The 22,556-nt window shown below is 35.9% G+C and overlaps 1 protein-coding gene across 1 annotated transcript; it reads right to left on the reverse strand.

Annotated features, from left to right (window-relative positions):
- Positions 1–995: 995 nt before the first annotated feature.
- Positions 996–20,997, reverse strand: GALR1 (galanin receptor 1). Its single transcript, XM_026669926.2, has 3 exons — positions 19,802–20,997; positions 7,054–7,119; positions 996–5,115 (listed from the first exon to the last, which is right to left on the reverse strand). Exons 1-3 carry the CDS (start codon positions 20,513–20,515, stop codon positions 4,798–4,800), a joined length of 1,098 nt encoding a protein of 365 aa, XP_026525711.2. The 5' UTR covers positions 20,516–20,997; the 3' UTR covers positions 996–4,797.
- Between the last annotated feature and the right edge of the window lie 1,559 nt (positions 20,998–22,556).

Raw genomic sequence — 22,556 nt, forward strand, 5'->3', positions numbered from 1 at the left:
AATTTATAGTCACCAGTCAAAGTTCAGTTGGGTTAATTCACTCATCATCTCCATTCTTTATGAAAGCTAAAATATTCTCATCTTTGAAGTGAGTCTCAATCATATCCAATAAATATTTATAACTTCTACTTCAAATGTAATATGTAATATCTCTGTTGCATCTTATCACATTTGGGCCTACAAACATAATTTAATATATTTATCATTTTATAAAAGTATTGTATTCAGCTCTTTTAGTATTTGTGAACTACTGACATATATTAATCAGTATACAATTAACATATCCATACATGAAAATGATTATTGGCAGCAAAAAGTTAAACTTTTGATGATATTTCTAAGTAAGGATTACTAAGTAAGTAATTGGGAAACAAAGCGAAGTAACTCTTTACTCAGTGCTAAAATGAAGCAGATTGTGAATTCAAATTGCTAACCTAAGATCTGTTTTTATTCAAATGAACAAAATAACTGTTTCTTTTGTTGTCTTTTAACTTTTCCTAACACATTTGTCAGTTGAAGACTAAGACTAATTTATTCTTCTTGCCTCCTTTACCTTTTTCTCCCCCTCTCTCTGCATGTATTTGTTTGTTGACATTATGATGCAATGGAAAATGGAAAATGCACCTGTGGAAGAACAGAACTGGATAAAAACAGAATTGGAAGAGGTTAGAGGAGATTCAAAGGATGAATAAATGTTAAATATAATAAGACATATTCTGAAACAGGGGGATTAGTTTAATACATGATGGAATGATGCTGGAAAAAATAACAGCTATATTCATGCATTTATGTATTAGGTAAGGCAAAAAGGGAGAGAGAGACAGATGTGGCTTTCAAAAGGCATATGAAAGAGCTAAGGGTAAATATATGTCAAACACCAATTTATGTCATGATGCACATCAGATAGATGATAGGTAGGTAGATGCTTTTAAATAGATTTCACCAATTGCTATAATTTTATTTACCCTTTTATTAAGGAAGTCACTACAATATGATTTGATGGTGACTATTTATTCCTCTTACTCGTGGAAGCAGTATCTTCTACAAACAGTATAGCAATAATAGTTGACACCGTTATTGTACTTTAAAAAGTTAGAGCAATTAGGAATTTCAGCTTAAAACAATGTTCATTACATTTACTTATTTTTGGCAGAAAGAGATACCCTAGAATGTACAGGGTGGGCAATTGTCACACATCATAGATGTAAAAGCTAAGTGTTTGTGTGATATAGGAGCACTACTTTCGTTGGTGCAAATGAAATGATTGTTATATAAATATGTTGAGTGCTGTTTTAGTCTCAATTTGAATTGCATCATCAGGCTTATCTTACCTAAACCTGGGCACTAATAATGTTGGGCCATGTAAGTAACAGACTACCAGGGAGCACCAGACTTGTGGGATGCACCAGGAAATCAAAAATAAAATAGAAAAATAAAGAACCTAGGAGGGTACTGTGGTAAAGCAGTTCTATACTGTTGTTTTACATATATGACTGCATCTATATGTAAAGGAAGTCCCTAGGATTCAATCTTGACAATGAGATTTTTTTTTATCTTCGGTATAGCAGAACTGCTTCTTTTGTACAAATACACACACAGGCCAAGAAATTTTAGGCCATAAGATGATGCCGAAAGATGTGTCACCACAAAGCTTTGTATATGGCTATCCAGTAACTAAGTAAATTAAAAAACTCAAAAAAATGCCCCACCTGAAACATTATAATAAATGCAATATTAAGGCACAAATGCAGTATCAAGCAGTGTTTATGTTTTGTGCTATACAGTCAGGTACAGAAATACATATGCAATTTTTCAGCGGAAAAACAAAATACCAGAAACTAAACCAGTAGTGCAATCTGTTTAAAGTCATTGCTTTGTGATCTTTTGTGCACAGCTCTGAATTAAATTCAGTCTTTGGCAGCATTCATTTCTTCTCATTTACTTGTTACATGTTAGCGATGCTTCTTTCTTCAGTTCACAAGATACACAACTATGAAAAATAGTGTTTTTTAAGTATCCAAAAGAGTGTAATGTTCATAAACATGCATTTTCTTTCGGTTGACTGTTTTGAATCATTCAAGATGGAAAAGAATTTTATTTTTGGGAATATAGAGCTCTTAATTAACATCTTTATAATCGGCATGCCTATTTATATATCTATTTTAGCAAAATTTCTATGCACCTATGATCTCCCTCTTAAAAAAGGCCATTTTCTTAATGCTTCCATAAGACAGCATCAACAATCTGCTCCGTAGCTGTTGGTTGAGACATTCTCATGATCACATTTAAGGACATGTGGAATGTTAAGCTGATGCAATATCAAGCACTAGAAAAAAACAGTACATGATACAGGTTTCAAAGGGTTAAAGTCAAAGTGTCCTCTGCTGCTCCCATTTATTGGATATTGATGGTTAATTGGTAGAGTATGATAATGAAGTAATCTTGAGTACCTAACATTTTTACAGAATCCTTGAGCAAAATGGGATATGATCTATCTGAAGAGAAACAAGAGAATCGGATAAGTTGTAGAAAATACCTGCTAAGTCACTTTTTTCTTTCCTTTTTCTTTTTAAAAGGGAGTCTAGCATACCAAAGATGGTTTACCTCACCCTAAAAAACTCGCACAGGTAGTCATTGTGCTTAACAGCTTTTCCCGACAAGCTTCCTTCCAGATCACATGGATATATCAGTGAGACAAATATCCACCTAAATTTAAATATATCTGCAAGACATACCCACCGGATATGGAGTCAGTTTGGACTAGTGGTTAAAGGCATCAGGCTAGGAATTGGGAGAGCTTAAATTCTAGTCCCACCTTAGGTATGAAAGTTGCCTGGGTGACCTTGGTCTAGTCACTCTCTCTCTCTCTCAACCCAATTCACATGGTTGTTGTTGTGGTGAAAACAGTGGTGAAATAAGTATTAGGTATGTTTTCTATCTTGAGTTATTCATAGAAATATTAACGACAGGATTAAAAGAATCTTAAAAAAATAATCTTTCCTCATTCATCAAATATGCATGCATGAGGAATGCACCTATACCATGATTGATGTGGGTTAGGAATGGTGCACCAGTGATATACAACAATCCCTATGTGCTGAAATTAACAGATAAAGACACATCTAATTAGGAAATTCATACACTAAGGCACCCAGTGGGGTATATACAGGCTGTTTGCATATCTGGTTTATTGCTCCCAGCTCCAAACACACTTAGGGTTGCAAGCACCACTGCATTATTTTCAATGTGTATTCCCCACATTGGATGGCTGCTTACTCTCTTATAATCTCTTCTTCTGTAGTCTTTCCACTCTACCATGGGGGTAAAAAACAACAACAATAGGTTAGGCACAGAACAATGTGTACAATATAGATCACAGGATGATGCAAAGGTCATAAATGCAGGCTTTGGTTGTAAAGTCATTTTTTAAATATTGTCATAATTTCAAGCCGTCAGTGAATGAGGCCCTCATTAAGTGCAGATTAGTTCTGTGCTTTTAGTTCTGCATATTTTCTTTGTAACACTGCCTGTTATCATCTCATCCTTGTTACAGTTGAGCTTCCAGCATCTGACCTGTTATTATTATTATTCTACAATCTTTGGAACATTTTGACCATTTGTGGCAGAATGATCAGAGCCAAGGAACTCATCAAAATGGAGAAATAGCCATTTTGTAACTTACAACAATGAACTGTGTACTCCCTCATTCAACATGTCAGATCTGTAGAATGGATTTGAAGTTTAGCCTTCTTGAAAGTCAAACATAATTTTTAAAAAAATGCTTGATAGGATCAGTTTTTCATTATAATTTCTTTCAGTTCATCCCAAAATGTACAGGAAGGTATCCCATGCCTTTATCAAAAACACTTACAGTAGAAGTAAGTAGTTTCCCATAATTTGTATCTCTGGCATTATACAGTTTATGTAAATATCAAGTACTAGAAAAGTCAACTAGTTTGAAATCAACTAACTAATCAACTCTAATCATAAGCCAGGCAGATAAATAGTTAGCATGGATCCAAGTTACAGAATTGTTTAAATAAATAAGCAAACTATATGCTATGCATAAAATTATTGATGAAGGTAGAATTACAATACTATTAATTTTAAACTACTTGACTTAAAATCTAAAAATGTGTCTATACAAACTAATTTTATGCAAGGGTCTACTCTACAGATAGTTCTCAACTTACAACCATTCATTTAGTGACCATCTGAAGTTAAAACATCAGTGAAAAAAGTGACTTATGACTATTTTTTCAGTTACAATGTTGTAGCATCCCCATGATCATATGTAACTTTGGTAACGGAGTCATTCCACAATTCATGAAAATAATAGGATATCCTAGTTCAACTATTCAAATTCTTCTGGTTCAATTTGAACCCCATTTCATTTGGAATACACACAAACTGAAATATACATATTGAAAAAAATGGCTTAGGTGATTTACATTAGTAAATTTGTATAAGAAAGAAAATAATATTTTAAGCATAACATAAATATACTAGATCAATATGAATTATATATTAATCTTATTTGATTCCTGTTTTAATTTAAAAAATCTCACTCAAAATTCTTTCAGAAAGAAGGGTATTAGAGTATTTTGTCTATGAATCAGATTTTCTTACTCTTTTCAGCAACAAAATAAATTGAACTTTGATTAGTTGCATACTAATGACCAATACGAAACTTGAAATATTTGCTCACTTTGGGAATTGCATTTTTTAAAAATAAAAGCAGCAAGAGCAAGTCCATTCTTATGAAACTGCAGCAGAACAGCCAACCACATTCATTCTTCAAACATGTGTAGAATTAGTAACTGGAGGCGTGTCCATATTACTCTTATTATCTTTCACTTCATTCAGAGGCGAATTGTGACCAATCTGACACTCAAACACTTGCTTATAGGCTTTTCTAAAATTCTCAGAAAGGAATGCATATATAATAGGATTCACTGAAGAATTACTGTAAGCCAGGCAATGTGCTGTTATTCTGAAGAAAAATGAAGCTTGAGTTAGGGGGAAGTCTCCAAATTCAGCCCAGAGGTGGATGACATGATGTGGCAACCAGGATATCCCAAAAACCACTACAACCACAAGGACAGTTTGAGCTGTCTAAGAAAGAGAAACAATAAATAATGTGAAAAGGCTGTCACGTGATTAAGTTGTACCAATAATTACTAATGCACCATAAAAGCAATGAAAACAGAAAGGATATGTGTTGAGCAAATCCTCCAGTGGCTTGAGAGGTTTTATAAAATTAAAGCAAGGTATTATTTTATGATAGCAATTTAGCCCTTCAAATCCACAGATAACAATCCTAAGAACACTTAAGTTGAAGTAAGAGCCATTCAATTCTGAATTATATCCTTAGGAGTGCTTTTCAAATTATCCATTAGCATGCTGAAAATTCTGTATTAACCTTGTCAAAACTTTTAAAACTCAAAGCCCCATGTAAACTCCTGGATCTTAACTAACCATGAAGAGATTTCAAACTGAGATGATAGTCACTGGTCCAGAAACTTTTAAGTCAAATGCCTATGCAGATAACCAATAGTCAATTTTCCACAGATTATCTGATTTGACAGTTGGTATCATTATAAAATTGAATAAAAACTTAATTTATCTTCATCCAAAAGGCTCTGATTGTCATTAATTTAACTAAGGAGTTTTTTTTAACCAATCAACTTGTGTTCGATGATCATCTGCTGATAATATAGAGTTATAATTCTTTCTGTCCATAAACCTAGCTAAAACAAAAGATATATTACTTACATTTAATTTATAGGTATCTTTACTTTGTCCTTTTTAAAAATCCTGAGGTGCATATGTTATAACTGATGACAGTTTAAAAAATGAGAAATGAGCCCTTTGAAAGTGGTAATTGCATATAATAGCTGAGAATCTCTTCCAACATCTTATTATGTTACAGCCATTATAGTCATTATACTGTTATTGATAGGATTTGCAACCAGGGAAATCCTACACTACTGTTATTGTTTATTTATTGTAATTTTATACATTTTCCTTAAAAAATAAAATATGTGAAGACTAATTCTATCAAACACAAAATACATTTTAAAACCATTTTTGTTTACACATCAAAGCCAGACTGTGAAACTTGTTTTTAATCACCCCAAATCCTGAAAGGACTCCAATATCTTAGATATTATTCAAAATTTCAGCCATTTGTACTATTCTAGTTTTAATTTAATTACATGGGGTTAAAACTATCTTGTTGGGACTCTGTTACCCAAATGAGTTAAAGCAGGGGTGGGACTCAATTTTTTTAACAACCGGTTCTGTAGGCGTATCCATGTGACTGGGTGGGCATGGCTTTTTTTGCAGCCCCCCACCTTGGTTTTTTGGGCCTTCTGGGCCTCAGGGAAGCCTCCTGGGGAGATTTTTTGCTCCCAGAAGGTTTCCCTGGGCTGAGAAAGAAAAAATGGAGCCTGGAGGGGGCACGCAGCACCCCCCCACCCTCTGTTTTGGAGCCTTCTGGGCCTCAGGGAAGCCTCCTGGGCGAAGCAGTAAGACAGGAGGGGAATCCCGGCACAGCTGACCATAGGAACAGCTAATGGTTGGGAGAGGAAAGAAAGAAATACCTTAAGGAGTGACTGGGCAGGGAAGAAACCTATCAGGATGTCGGGCATGTCCACAATGTTGGGCATGTGCGATAAGGACTGACTGGGCGGGGAGCGGAAGGGTGGGCAGAGAAGGGAAGGGCCAGCCAGGGGCATGATTTGCCGATTCTCTGAACTGCACAGAATCATAACAACCAGTTCTATAGAATCGGTCTGAACTTGTAGAATCCCACCCCTGGGTTAAAGCCATATCTTAAAAATAACACATGGAGAGACTATTAGACTTTTCTTATGAAAGTTGGTGTTGGTGAGGTATTTTAATTGGCAACTCCAATATAAGCTATCATTTTTTGTTTTATCATAGTATGACAAAGGGACTCAAACACATTCAGATTACTTTGTGACATACTAATTGGTTTAATAAAGATATTGCTCTACCATAGTTTGTTTTATTTAAAAAGCTATCTACCTTCTTCTTTGATGCTTCTGACTTCTTTGATATGTTCCTCAGCTTCTTATGTAGATGATTGAGGACCTGAAAAATATAAGTACCTTTCATATAATTAGTTTATTTGTATTTTTTTGCATTTTCTTTTAAAAAGGTATTAGTTGATTTTCACAGCAGAGATACGTCAACTGTATTCTATTACTTGCTAAATATATTAATTGTCCTCAAATGCAGAAAAATAATGTTTGAGGCACATGGTTTGCAAAATTCTATTGAAAAAAACTGGAACTCTTGTTCCAAATAATCTCTGTATAAAACATATGGCAACACATTAACATAATTGTTATTCACCTGTTGCCACATTCACAGTGATTAAGAGCATATATGCACATACCTGTCCTCTGTACATATCAGTCTGATCCTAAACCAGCTTAAGAAAATCCTAGTCAGATTGGCATCAGTTTATAAGTATTCATCTCATACTTCAGGCTATCGCTTTATCCCATTGGACAATTTGCTATGTCCACCTACTTTTAACTTCCAAATATGATTACAAACCCTTTTTATTTCTATGGGTGGATCTTCCTGGAGATCAGTATTTTTTTGTCTCTAGGCACACACACAAACTTATACATACAGTACACACACACATATAAATGATTGATATAGGTATAGAGAACACACAAATTAAATCTATATATGCAAAATTATTAAGATCCACATAGATGCAAGCATAACAAAAAAAAAATTAAAAACTTCATTAGCAATAGCACTTAGACTTATCTACCACTTCACAGTTTTCTATAGCCCTCTCTAAGCAGTTTACAAAATCCACATACATGCCCCCAACAATCTGGTCTTCATTTTACTGAACTTGGAAATATGGAAGGCTGAATCAACCTTGAGTTGGTGAGAATCAAACAGCCGAACTACAGGCAGCCAGTAGGCATGCAGAAGTAGCCTGCGGTACTGCATTCTAACCACTGTGCCACCATGGCTCATGCTTACCTCTACATCTGTTTCAAAGGGCTGTTTTATTTCTATTATACTAGTAGAAAGAGTAGTCAGTAAAATTCTTTTTTATATAAAGGTAAAGATTGCCCTCGTACATACATGCTAGTCGTTTCTGGCTCTAGGGGGCGGTGCTCATCTCCATTACAAAGCCAAAGAGCCAGCACCATCCAAAGACTTTTTTATATAATGCCAGCAAATTTTGTTAATTCAAAATCCATCAGGAAAATGATTTTTTAAAGTATTATTGTTGTTGTCGTTCTTTTGCTTTATTTAATACATGCAATTCCATTGTTTCACTGATTTTCTGATTACCTGAGATGAAACAGTCTCACTCAGAGAAGCTGAGAATGAAGGCTTTCCTTCAGGTAATTAGAAACTGTTCATTTGGTGGAACTTCATTTAATTAAGAAAAAAAGGAAGAGAGAAGAAGCTCAAAAATCATTATTAGAACAGTTGTTAGCACAGTCAGTTAGATGTTCAGATCATGCTGGCTGGGGAATTCTGGGAGTTGAAGGTCACAGGTCATAAAGTTGCCAAGTTTGGAAACCCCTGGTTTAGACTGTATTTGAGATTTTTATCCACCAATCGATCCCTTCTGAAGGACCTGCAATAGGCAGGAATTGTTTGATGGTTTTGAAGGCATTGTCGCTGGATGTAAGCTGTTCCAAGTAAAACCACCTTCTGCAATTGACTGATGATGATTCTTTGCAGAGTAGCCTTTGAACTACTGTACTTGGCTAGACTAAGGCAAACTATAAACACTCTGGAGATGTAGTCTTCCTACTTTTATTTGAGGATAATCATAGTACAAATGTTTCACAGCAACTTTGTGATGGTTAGTAAGACAGACTAGATTCATTTGCCACTTTAAGAATTTTAAAACTGAAAAAGATTTGTTTATACAAACAGTTGAAGGCTAGCCAAACATTTTAGTTTTAGCTTTTAAACATTTTAGTTCAATGTAAAAATGAAGCATTATATGTCCGTTCAGATCCCTTACCTTTCCTATAAAATAAAATCAGCGGGATATATTTCCTTCTTTCACAAGTTCTTTTTTTAATTTTCAGCCCCAAACCTACATCTCACATCTATAAGTTTAATATGTCAGAAATATGCGTCAGTTGGTTATTGTGACATAGAAGTAAGGAAAAAGCAATTTATTGTGGTTATTGGTGGTGAGGAAAAGGTGAATATACTATGCAAAAATAATCTACATTATTTTTATTCACTTGAGATAGAAAGTAATCCTTGTATTAAGAATAGATGCAGGTTTCTTGCTAGTATGACTACTGCTAGAAATAAATACTGCTAAATATTATGATCATCTATTGCCTGTTGTAGATTATTACACCTGTGTATAAGAGCATAGAATTGTACACTGAAGAATACGTGCACTGAATCCTATATAATTTATATTCAGATTGACTTATGTAAGACTGTGCTGTTAGAGAATCAGAAAAAAATGGGCTTTTTTTCAGTTGACAAAAGAGGACTTTACCATGCATACACAAAATGGATAATACAGAAAATTAAGAAATCATACACAGGTGTAATTCTCAAATATATAGTAAAATCATCACATTTTCCATATTTTCCATACTTTCCTTCACCATAACTATAATTTTTAATGTACAGATTTTCATGTTGTAGAAAAAAATCCTTCTTTTTTCTATAAATGTATGATAGATATGTCTATATGTATACTACTTATTTAGACTTTTATCCTTTCCTGAGAGCAAAATTAACATATTTCTTTGTTGACCTTGTTTTTAAAAATAAAATAAAATACGCAGAGATAACTTAGATATGCCTCATTGTAAGACATTGCAAACCAATAAAACAAAATATTTCAATATTAATTTCCTTACTACTCTTTGAATGTAGGAAAACTTGAAGATTATTTCCATATGTCATTTTCATACACAGTAGTGGATCAAAACAGATATCATTAAAAAACAGTCATCTCTTAGAGGAACTAATCATTAATAGAGAAAATTATTCCATTTATAAAAATGCTCCTTGAGATTCAATGCAATGTTCTGTAATGTAGTAAAACTCTATTACTGGAGTGTTAAGTATGAAAAATATAGAAAGTAAGCAAAAGAACTGTTGGAATTTTTGTCAGGAAGCAAAAATATTTTTTTCTTGTTAATAAGAAAAAGAATATAGTACTTCAGCCCATTAATAATATTTTACAATTATTTATTTTAAATTACCGGTACTGATTTTAAAATCTGTAAATTCAGCAAGTTTTTTTTTAAATAAAAGGTTCACTATTCAGAATTATTCTTGTTATGATTTATATGTTGTGCAATTACTTACCGCTTCATGACTTCCATAGGCTACATTTTACTGGGCATAATCACTTCTGTTCATAGATTGAGTATATTGAAATTGCGGCCCACTCTAACAGTTTTCAGCACAAAATATGGTACAATACCATAACATTTCCAAGGGAAACAGCCTAAATTTCTCTCTATATAGCAAACTATATCTTTTGTTCATATACAAAGCTCTTTGGATCCAGTTCTCATTTTGATTATTGAATTAATCCTCCTCTACCATTTCAGCATTCAGACTAAGTACTGCTTTTAAAAACTATTTTTTCCTGGAACTTTTAAATTGTTTGTTGAGGTTATGAATCAATGAATGAATATGCAATAGTTGTAAAATGCTGTTTTCAGAATCAAGAATCAATAGAAATACATGTAAAATATTTTTAATTCTGGGAAAATGTAAAATAATAAATTGTATATAAATTGCCTAATTAGTATTTAAATACTACAGTAAATTTATAATAATCATATCTGAATAGTATTGTCTAAATTGTCTAAAAATAAAGCATTGTCTTACAAGTGATGTCACCAGTGCTTTTAGATAACTGCTTATGAGTTTGTTCAGTTTGTAATTAAAAACAGTAGGTATAAGTGGGAATGTATTTGGCAGGTAAATTATAAGCTAACATTGTCGGTCTCCTACAAAGAGAACTTATATAAAATGTTTTACCATTGGCACCTCCCGCCCAGCAAGAATAGCTAAAATATTTCCAAATATGATAGCCAAATGCTGGAGATGTAACCATAGTCAGGGAATGTATTTTCACATGTGGTGGACATGCCCTCAAGCATGGAGATACTGGCATAAAATTAAATCCTGGTTAGAGGAGTTAATGGAACAGAGAATCAAACTTAAACCAGAAATCTTCCTGTTAGGCATACTAAAGCCTAATCTGAAAAAAAAAACCCACCAATATTTAATGCTCCACATTATAACTGCTGCTAGAATTTCCTTTTCCCAAAATTGGAAACAGGCTACGACCCCCCCCCCCCCGAAACAGCAATAATTAATAAGATATACAAATGCGCCGAGATGGACAGATTGATGAAGACATTGAAAAATAAGGAAGAAGAAGAATACTATAAGATATGGGATATTTGGTACGAATGGATAAGGCAAAGACACAAAGGCATCAAATGATAATGTGTGAGAAATCACAAAGTAATAAGGCTCATGTGTAAATTAATGTATATATGTATATATGTATAAAATGCTTAGAATGATGAAGAATGAAGATTTAAATATAGAGATGGATAATACAGTAATAGAGGATATTCACAAATGTAAACACTGTTATAGTAACGTTGCAAAATGTGAAAATTTATTTTTAATTGTTGAAACATTGAATAAACAAATTATTTAAAAAAAACAGTAGGTATGATTTAAACATAGCTAGTAATAGCTAGTATTGGAATCAATATGATAAATTAAATGGAGCGGTTTATCTATCCATCCATATTCATTCATTTCTTCTTTCCTTCATTCATTCAACAACAGAAAGGAAAATAATCATTGAAGACCATCCTCCGGAGAAACAAGTCAGACTTTTGCAACTCATCTGTCCTTCGCTGCTATATAAAAATAGATTCTTAAAAAAATACCGCACCTAAAGTAATTTATCACTGCTTGCCCAGTAAGGTAAGAAAAAAAGAAAAAAAGATTGTTTCAGAGAATGAAGAGAATTGGTGATTGAAGCAAATTCAGCTATTTTCCAGTTGAGAAAAATTCACATCAGTGTTAAAAGGCTTTCAGATTTGGAGCTTCACAGATAGTCAGAGTTGGAAGGGGCCTCGTAGGTCATCTAGTCCAACCTCCCACCTAAGCAGGAGACTCTACATCATTTCTGACAAATGGCAGTCCAATCTCTTCTTGAAAGTCTCAAATGATGACACTCCCACAATTTCCAAGGGCAATTGCCAGTTTTGCCATCCATCTTTATGTATTAGCATTAGAAACAGACCTCTTTGCTAAGTTACTAAAATGCTGCAATATTAGGACGCCTTACAACACTAGGAAAGCAACTAGAAAAAAACGCTTACTTAAAAATGTCCTGATAACTCCAACTAAATTTGGAGAAAGGATGGTAAAGCAAATTAAAAAGAAAATGACATAAAGAAATGAGAAAATAATACTACTTCAATTTTCTCCATGTTCCCGGTAATGTTATTAGTTACGGCCAAGAGGTTATAAACCTCTCTTTGAAAGGAGATAGCATCACTTGCTTTGAAAGAGGCATTAATGTGCCTTTCTTGAAGATGTCAAGCCTGGAACCAGACACAGAAAACCAGATTTGTGTAGTGGTTATTTTACTGGCTTAGAAACTAGGAGGCTGTGAGTTCTAGTCCCCTTATGCCTCAAAAGCCGACTGGAGGCCTTTAGGCCAGTCACTAGCTCTCACCTCAACCTACCTTACAGAGTTGTTTTGGGGGGAGGGAAGGAGGATTATATATGTTCACTGCCTTGATTTACTTATAAAGTAATAAAGGCAAACTAAGTCTAGTAAATAAAATAAACTGTAAGCTAGAGGCTGAAACTATTTTAGGCCAAAACATTGGAGTGCATGGTGTTCACCATCTCAAGTCTTCTCTTGAACTCCTGAAGGAAAGACACTACATAAATCTAGCAAATAATAACATTCATTTCAAAATTTATATAGGCTTGTTGGAAAATGTTGCCTGATTAAATAGAGTATCTTCTGATGAACTATAATTAAGTAACAATGCAGGGACCTGCCCTAAACTGTCAGATCCGTATATCTGCCATTCTTCAATGGAAGAAGGGGGGTGGGGGAGTTGGTACAAGTAATCCTTCTTGATGTAACCTGAATGTCTTAAATCTTATATTGAATCTGTAAAACTCGCACATGATATACAACTGGAGGACTGGAGCCAGATGTCTAGAAACTTGTCACCTCTTGGAGAGATAGCAAGAGGAGAAGGGACCATAAAAATTCCAGCTCTGGAGGATACTCCCTGGGAAACTCTTCTAAGATACGTTCCCAGAAAAGAGGAGGAGGGAATTAACATGTTGGTTCTTTGTTTGACTAAATCCACATCAGAATAAGGGGAGAGATTCTAACTCCCTTTATCTATTACTGTATGCCTGGAAGCATCTTAGATTCTGCTTTGACTAGTACTGGGATCACTTCCTTTCAATAAAGAATTCCTTTTGAAGTACCTAGTTTTCAGAAATTCATTCTTTTTGGTTGAAGGGGAAAAGTCCAGTGCTTACAGTCCACAGTATTCACAGGCATGCAGATAAAGTCTTATATGTTTATTTAAAAGGTTTTCAAACAGAACTGTAATGGTAAAAAGGGTTGAACAAACACCCAAATATCAAGCCCATAAAAACTCAACCAATTTAAATTAAAACCAAGAGGGTCAAGCAAACATGGTTTGAAAGCTTAGGATCACTATTCTGAAGGAGCTGAAGAACATAATGGTGAGATCAATGGAAAATTGCCACCAACATATCTCCTTATGCAGGAGTGGCAAGACCCTAATTTCTTCCTTCAGAGGGGCAGGGTTCTCTCTGGCCAATAAGCTTCCTGAATGCCTTTGTTCAAACCGCCTCTCTTCATGGAGGGCCCTTGGGGGGTGGGGGTGGGGCTTTAGCTCCATCCCTTTGTCCTCTGAGGCTAGCAATAGATGCTTCTTCCGGCTGCTAGGCAAGGCTGCTTTCCCTGTCTGAGACTCTTCCAACTTAGTCTTTTCAGGCTGAAAGACCTATTATAACTCCTCTTCATTTTTCGAGTGTGAGCCGGCCCTGTTATTAACATCCATGCTCTTCAGAGAGAAAACATGATCAAGCTGAAAATGAAAAATGCATCAAAAATTAAATACAATAAAATCACCCTCTCGTCTATTCCTAACTAAAATTAGAATGCTTTTGCACTGAAAAAATGTATTTAAATAAACACATATAAATTGCACTTAGAAAAACCTTTCCATCTGGCAAAAGCCCTTTGAGGATTTTTATGCAGTAATAGATCAGTTGATCTTGTTGACACATCAACCACTCTGTGGCCTTACAAACTCCCTCCCTGAGAGGTCCAATATATTATATTTATTAGTGTGATTGAAAGGAATTTAAAATTATGAGGTGCTCTCAGATATATCACATCTCATTTTGAGACAGTGGATTCCATATAGGCCAAGAGATTGATAATTCCACTAAAATATAACTAAGTATTAGTAGAAAGTGGTTTTACTTCCTTCAAGGTTTAATAAGCCACACAGAGCCTAGTTGGAAGATGGTAGTCACCAGGGGTGGGATTCAAGTTTTTTAACAACTGGTTCTGTGGGCGTGGCTTAGCTGGTGGGCGTGGCTAACTCAATATCACTCACATCGAGGTACGCATCTCCTCACCTGTTGTTGTTTGAATCATAATAAAGCTGGAAGGGACCTTGGAGGTCTTCTAGTCCAGCCCTCTGCTCAAGCAGGAGATCCTATACCATTTCAAACAAGTGACTGTCCAGTCTCTTCTTAAAAACATCCGGTGATAAAGCACTTACAACTTCTGAAGATAAGCTATTGCAGTGGTTAATTGTCCTCACTGTTAGAAAGTTTCTCCTTAATTCCAGATTGCTTCTCTCCTTGATCAGTTTCTACCCATTATTTCTTATCCTGTCCTCTTGTGCTTTGGAAAATAAGTTGATCTCCTCCTCTTTATGGCAGCCTCTCAAATACTGGAATACTGCTATTTGCTTACATATGTTTCATTACCCAGCTAGGTAACTTCATTAATGCTAGTGAGTTTGGCAACTTGCTCTCTGTTTATAGACAGTAGCTTGTCCTGCTAGTGTTGGTAGTGGTAATTCGAGATTAGAGTATTATTTTCTGATAATTTGCCTGGTATTTATCCTTGCTCATCTGGGTATTGGATGCTGGAGTGTTCTAGTTTTTTTTGTTATGATCTTAGCTTTTTTATTTTTTCTTTTGAATGGTATATTCAAAACCAGCTGTATTAATATTATACTTCTCATCTTTCCTATTACCTACTCCTACTCCTATGACTATCATTTTGTTGGTTGTATCTTATAGAATTATGATTGTGATTTATGATTTATCACTTTGTTGCTTGTATGTACACTGAGAGCTTATGCACCAGAGACAAATTCCTCATGTGTCCAATCACACTTGGCCAATAAAGAATTCTATTCTATTCTATTCTATTCTATTCTATAAATATTGTTTATCTTTATCTCATGCCAGTAAACCACATTTACTATGATTACAACTAATTTCTGTGCAATTTATTTCAATGCCTCTATAAGATATATATGAAAATACTTTACCAAATACTTATTTATTTACCCAAGATAAGCATTATAATCCCAGTTTAAAAGTAGGGTAGTGGTTAAATCAGGTCTTCGGAAGGCAGTGAATAACTATTCCTCTCATAATGTAATTTCTTTAGGTCAACTTAGTTCTGCAGAAATTGAATTTAAAACTTATGTAGAATGAACAAATGAGTTTGATTTAGCTCTGGGCTACATATTCAGCTTAAGCACATCTTTATTTTACTTGGTTTAGACATAAATGTTACTCTACCTCCATGGTAAAGAAATATTCTGGAGGAATTATTTCTACTTCTTAACCCATTCTTTCCTGGAAACTGAAGAAATTAATATTAGCTATTCATTTTTTAGCAAACTCATCAGAACAGTAGAAAATCAATACACAACATGAAATCAGTTTCCGCTGACTTCAAAATGAGCTCAATACAATTAAAAGTTTCTTTCATGCTGGAGACTTCAGAGGTTATTTAATAGGGTTGGTGATAATCACCCTGCTGTTAGAAATGTTATTCTGAAATTGGAATAGTGACCTATGTGATTTGGTCATTTCCTGCTATTGTTGCATTGAGGGCTGAGATTATTTGGTTTATTGGTTTCTGATTCTAGATCAACTGCTTTGTATTAAGACTGCACATCTTTTTGGCTATAACCACAGTATATGCAATTTATCAACATAATCTACAATTGCAAATTTTCAGGCCGAGGATTGGATAAAACAGTTATTACAGAAATCTGAAAATACTGTATAACTTTGCACCTAATAGGCAACATAGGTATTGATATGTATTGTTTGTTCAGATTTGAATTTCTTTTTTCTTTCTTTCTTTCTTTCTTTCTTTCTTTCTTTCTTTCTTTCTTTCTTTCTTTCTTTCTTTCTTTCTTTTTACAAAGGGAGAAATGAATGACTTCCATGTCATCTCCTTCATTCTCCTTTCTTTTTTTTCCTCACTAGCTAAGCTTATTCATTTTATGGCTTGTTAATCATTTAATGTTGCATTTCTATTCTTATTAGTTTTCATGATAAATTTACTATGCAAACTAATAAAATTTAAATACAGTTAAGTCCCATATCCTGTCTGTTCACCTTTTGATACCTTACTGGCAACTCAAGTGCACTAATGAAGACATCAGTTCCAACAGAAGAGACTGACATTCAGTTCTCTCTTCTAAGGACACTGCCTGTGGTGGACTGGAAGAAAACACTTATCGTAGATGTGGCAACCAACCAAAATCATAGCATCATCTTTAGAAGTAATGATAGAATTGAGGGAAAGTGGAGAAATTATGCTACTCCAGTTCCATTCCCCACCAGTAATCATGTTACACTTTTCCTAATGGTAAAAGTTAAAAAAAACATCCCATATTTAACTCTAAAAAAATAAGACATAAATATACGAAGTAATTTCTTATGAGATATTTCATGGATTGAATGAAATAGAACAAATAATTACTAAGTATATAGTTCCTTTTGCTTCTGGGGAAATAGCAATTTTTTTAAAAAAAAAATCTTTTACACATATTTATATCTGGTTCTTTTCCTATTTTTTTTTTTTTGAAATGCTATTTTAATGAACTTTTTAAAAATTAATAATAATTCCAGATGTTAAGATGGAAAAAACAGGTCAGCACAGATGTTATTTCCCACCCACCCCTTCAATTATTTTACAAACAGCTACATCAAGTCATGGACACTGCAGAATAACTTTTGTGGCCAAACAATATGTGCATAATTGCACAGTTGCATAATTGGAACTGTGGAATTTGAAGATATCTCGTGCCAGCAAGTAAAAAGAGAATAGACAAAACAAGTGGTATTGCTGGAGCATTCCATTCCATGATATTGCAAGTAGTATTAATATTATCTAAAAATAGATAGCCGTTGTGTCGATCTTTCACAAGACTTCTCATTTTCTGAGAAGAAAACTAGGGATTGGTTTTAATAGAAGAACTTAAAGGGAAATATCTAACATTAGAATCATTTTCTCCTATTATTAATGATATCCCTAGCATTGATACATATATATATTGTTGGAAATGGTGGCCAAAGACTGTCAAGAAGCTGTACTGGTTAGGAACAGAGTCAGCGAGTATAGGTTCGTCCTTTACAAATCAGATAATCCTCTTTTAATTCTAGCATGTAAAGGTATCCAAAACTAAAGAATACATGTAGCTCCGGTTGGAACCATTGAGTTCTTGGTGTTCTCAAAGCTTGATTATTTTCCACACAAGCTGAGAGAATACCAAGAACCCAATACGTAAAGGTATGTGCATACTAGGTACCAACAGTTTCACCTCATTGACCATTACTTAAATACAGACATGTCTCCAGAAGCAGGACACAGAACATGATTTTGTTCCACTGAAGCCTTCCCCATACATGTATCTTGAAAAGCATCTAAGCAATGATACCATTAGCCATATTTTCTACTATCCAAATACAAGGCAGGCAGCTACATAAGGAAAGCTTTGCAGACTTTTACGATATGCTGAATGCTAACAGCATAGACTTCCTGCTATGTTAGACTGTAGGTAGGTCAGCAGAATTGTCCCATTGCTTAATTCTCCATTAAAAAGATGTGCATGGGCATATTCCCTTCCCTCCCCATCACATGTTCTATTATTTCTAGTGTTTAAAATGGAATATTTCTCCTATTTTATTTTATTTTCAGCTTTTCTGTTTAATGCAGATAGTAATCAGAACAGGGGCATTGGAAAACTTGGACTTACAGAGATTCCAAGTGAAATTTCTTACAATTATTCTGAAATTGATTTTTCATTACACAGTTGAAACTTTGTTCAGAGATAAGTTATCTTCTCTGCATCTTACCAATGTTAGTCTATGTGCTGCCAAAGTGAACACTTCAAAGATAAATGATCAATATTACGAGCTGTGATGCTTTCAAGTAGGTGATAATTTATTTGCATGTCAGCAACAAGTCCTAACTTTAGAGAAAGAACTGTGTGAATTGTTTCATATTCAAGGGAACCAGATTCAAGATTTAGAGAAAGTGAATAATCAATCGGAATATAGCAATTCAGTCCCTTGAGTTCTCATTATTTTTGTTGATTCTGTCTGTTTCAGCCACAAATGAGTTCATCAGCGGACTGTCTCCTATCCTAAACACTAAAATCAACAGCATATTTTTAACTGATACTCCTGATGCAGCATTGTGGCTTCACAATTCATATTTTACCAAACATAACAGACTATTTCCCTTGATAGTAATAGTTTATTCAAACCTCAGTCAATATTTCATTCATTTAGCCACCGATGGCAATTCTGGGATATATTCCAAGAACCCCAATTTTTGTCAGCTTTTAATAGGTGATTCAGAAAAACAGAGGTTCATGAGCAACTTAAAGGAAGCAACCAACCAAACAAACAAAAAAGCAAACAACCCTGATTAACCAAACACAAGCAGAGGAGAGCAATACAAAACTTGCTCTGGGCTCTGCTTTTTCCTTTGATGGGCAGCTAGAACACTACGAAGTTTAATAACCACCCTGACATACAGATTAACATTTAATTATTAAGTGCTATATCAATTTCTTTTTCCAAACCTAATTCTAACAAATCCGTTTGTTTTAATTTTTTAGGGGCAACCTGAGATAAATTCATTTATCATTTGAGGGATCAGAGTGCTACAAAACTTGAAAACTCCTGCTCCAAAATATCTTCCAAAATACTTCCGTCTGTGACTTCCTTAAGCATCTATACATCTGAACTGTTATGTGTTCGACAGAACACCCCCAAAATGTAACTTTAACCCTAGTTATGTTGTTCAATGTTATAGATATATTTGTATCCTGCATTAAACTTATGTGCTGGAATTAAACAGCACTAAACAACCCTCTCTCGACTATTCACTCAAGTGTTATTTCCTTTGGCGTTATAGTACAACACATGAAAGAAATAGTAAGAAGCACCTTAGAGGTAAGATACAAGTGGCATATTTCCATATTATCATTGGATATAGACACTGGATAAACTACTGTGTGGTTTTTTGTTTTTTGTTTTTTTGGGGTTTTTTTGCGCACTAAGTTTCCTTGATCCTGGGAGACGCTGTCTCTCATGCATTTGTCGGGGTAGATCCTCCGCCCTTATCAACCTCACTTACCTTAGCATAGCAAAAGGAGATGAGCAGCAGAGGTAGCAAATAGCCAAAGATGAAGGTACACAGAACATACACTTTCTTGTGCTGGAGATTGGGCCAGACTTCCCAACAATAGGTCTGGTTGAGGAATTTTTCATGGACAATGCGCTGGTGGTGAGCCACAGGGGAAGCCATGGCAATAGAGAGAAGCCAGATGATCCCGACCCCCAAGAGCGCGTTACGGGACACCCGGACGGAGGAGGAGCGCCTGGAATGCACAATGGCCACATAGCGGTCCACCGACATAGCCGACAGGGTGAATATGCTGACCAACATGGAGACGGTGAAGAAGTAGTGGATGAACTTGCAGATGAAGGTCCCCAGAGACCAGTTGGGCAACATGTACACGGTGGACTGGAAAGGGATGCAGAAGAGTAAGTAAGCCAAGTCAGCGATGCTCAAGTTGAGCACAAAAATGTTGGTGGTGCTGCGGGGTTTGCCCGGCTTGCTCCGGGCCAGCACCGTGATGACCAGAGAATTGCCCATCACGCCCAGGGTGAAAATGAGGCCGAAGGCAATCAAGGTGACGACATTCTCCACGCCGATTTCAGAGAGGAAGCTGGCTTGCTCCTTCCCCGAGGGCTGATGGAAGGAGGCCCTGGAGGCGTTGAAGTCCAGCCAGGGCGAGCCCCAGGTTTGATTCCGGTCGCTGGAAACGGCAGGGGCTTCCGCTGCCATGCTCTGCTGCTCCGTCTTGAGAGGGAAAAAACAACCTCTGGAGGCGACAGGTCCCGCGTGGCTCCCACTCAAATCCTCTCGGAAGGATGCCCGGGCGAACCTCTCCGCTCTCCCGCGCTAACTCCGCGGGGGAAACTCCAGAGGCTGAGCCCTCTTTCTTTTTCTCGCCCCCGCCCCTGGTTTACCACCACCACCCCTCCGCCTATTAAGTAGCAGCTCCAGGGATGGAAGGGGAGACACGAGCCGGCGCCGCTTCTGGCTTTTCAAAGAAAGCTCCACGCGCGCTCAAGGCTGTTGCTTCCCCCACGCGACCACGCTGTCCTTCGTTTCAGCCAGTCCCCGCCCTGCTTTGCTCCTTAGCAATGGGAAACTTCCCACAACCGAGCCGGCCTGAACGTGGAAAGATTTCTGCCTTGTTCTGGCAGCGACTGACAAAGCCCGGGTCAGGCTCCTGAGCTTCCCATAGCCGACCCACCCGCTTCGGGTGCCTCCCTTTCCCCGTTTTCCTGATTCCCAGCAGCCCGACGCGGAGCTTAGCCGGGGCACTTAGGCAGCGACTGTCCAGCGGCAGCCGTCGTATGTTGGCTGGCGCCTTCGCTGCTCCCCTCCCCCTTTCCTCGTTTCTCCCAATGCCACGCTCCTCCCTCAGCTTGTTTGACGTAAATCAGACCAGGTCGGCTTCCCACGTTTCCTATACCCACGTTCAGTGAGTAAAACCCGAGTAAATCTCTACTATCTCTCCCCACCCCTTTCCTTCCCAGGAAACGCTGCCTTTTCCCCTGCCTGGAATCAACCCATTGAAGAATCCAATGGGATTGATGAAAAAGAGTCTATCTTGTCCCTTTTATGCTGTTCCTTTCCTTTTCCCACTTCATTTTGGCCAGGCGTATAATAAACTTCATCTAGCCAGGTTTAGAGTAAATTACGCTCAGGATAATGTAACTCCGTCTGGATATTTCTTATTATACTTCTAATAGGCGTTTCTTCTCCAACAACGAGCAAAGAGCTGCGTGTATGCTTTCCCACCCATCATACTCTGGGCAATCCAGTGAGGTAGGTTGGGTAGAGAGAGACAGAGACAGAATAAAGCAAGCTAAGAAGCATGAAAGCATCCTGTATTTTTTTAAAAATGAGATTTGTAACTCTCTCTTCACCAACAACAAGCAAAGAAAACAGCTCCAGTTCAAAAAATGCAACCAAAGGTCAGGGGTTAGCTCAAAACTAAGGGTGTTATTTTTGCTGAAAAGTTGAAATTCTATCATTTTAGCAAACAGAAAAAAAAACACGTTAAAGTTTTGCCACATAATGGTATCCTCTTTTTCATTTCTGCTTGGTTGCAATGTGAAAACAACAAAACCAAATAAAACATACCTCTCTCCGCAATTGATCTCGCAGCCAAATAAGTAGAAAAAAGTTTGCTGTTCTGATACCTTGTTATTGCTATTCTATTAATCTGGTTTTATAGTATCCATTGTATACTGCATTTTCCTTTCAGTCTGTATTGTAGCCTATCTCAACTTGTGTATCTAAGAATCCTTTCATTAAAAGTAAATGCATTCTTAGAAAATTCTCTTCAAGCAGCTTCGTTCAGTTATTCACAAGAAATGTGAATATAAGTAAAAATATAATCTTTTTCACCCATGTTTTCCTGCAGAAAACTTTAACCTTGTTTATTTTTATAAAGTTATTTACTTCTTTGTAGTGTGTGTCATTCTCCCCTCAGAACACAGTGTCCTTGGGTTTGTTTTCTCTCTTTAAAATGTCACAAAAGTTCCATTTTCTGTCCTCAATAGCCAGCACAAGACAATCTGTATCCATCAGCACTCTATACATTACTGTCATTTTGCAACTGTTTGTTAAGCACTAGAATATAAAAAAAAAAAATCTATGTCTTGATATATCAGACTAAATCAGTATCAATATCAAAGACTAACATGAGTCGGTACAATTCATTTCACCATTCTTGCCGGCTGCCCAAGAATATGATTTAATGTATACAATAATATAGAATATAGCATTACATTCTAGACATGAATCGAGC

This window comes from Notechis scutatus, chromosome 3 (genome assembly GCF_049901735.1).
Source record: "Notechis scutatus isolate UNSWTSFEM ecotype Mainland chromosome 3, rNotScu1.2, whole genome shotgun sequence".
Lineage (NCBI taxonomy): Eukaryota > Metazoa > Chordata > Lepidosauria > Squamata > Elapidae > Notechis > Notechis scutatus.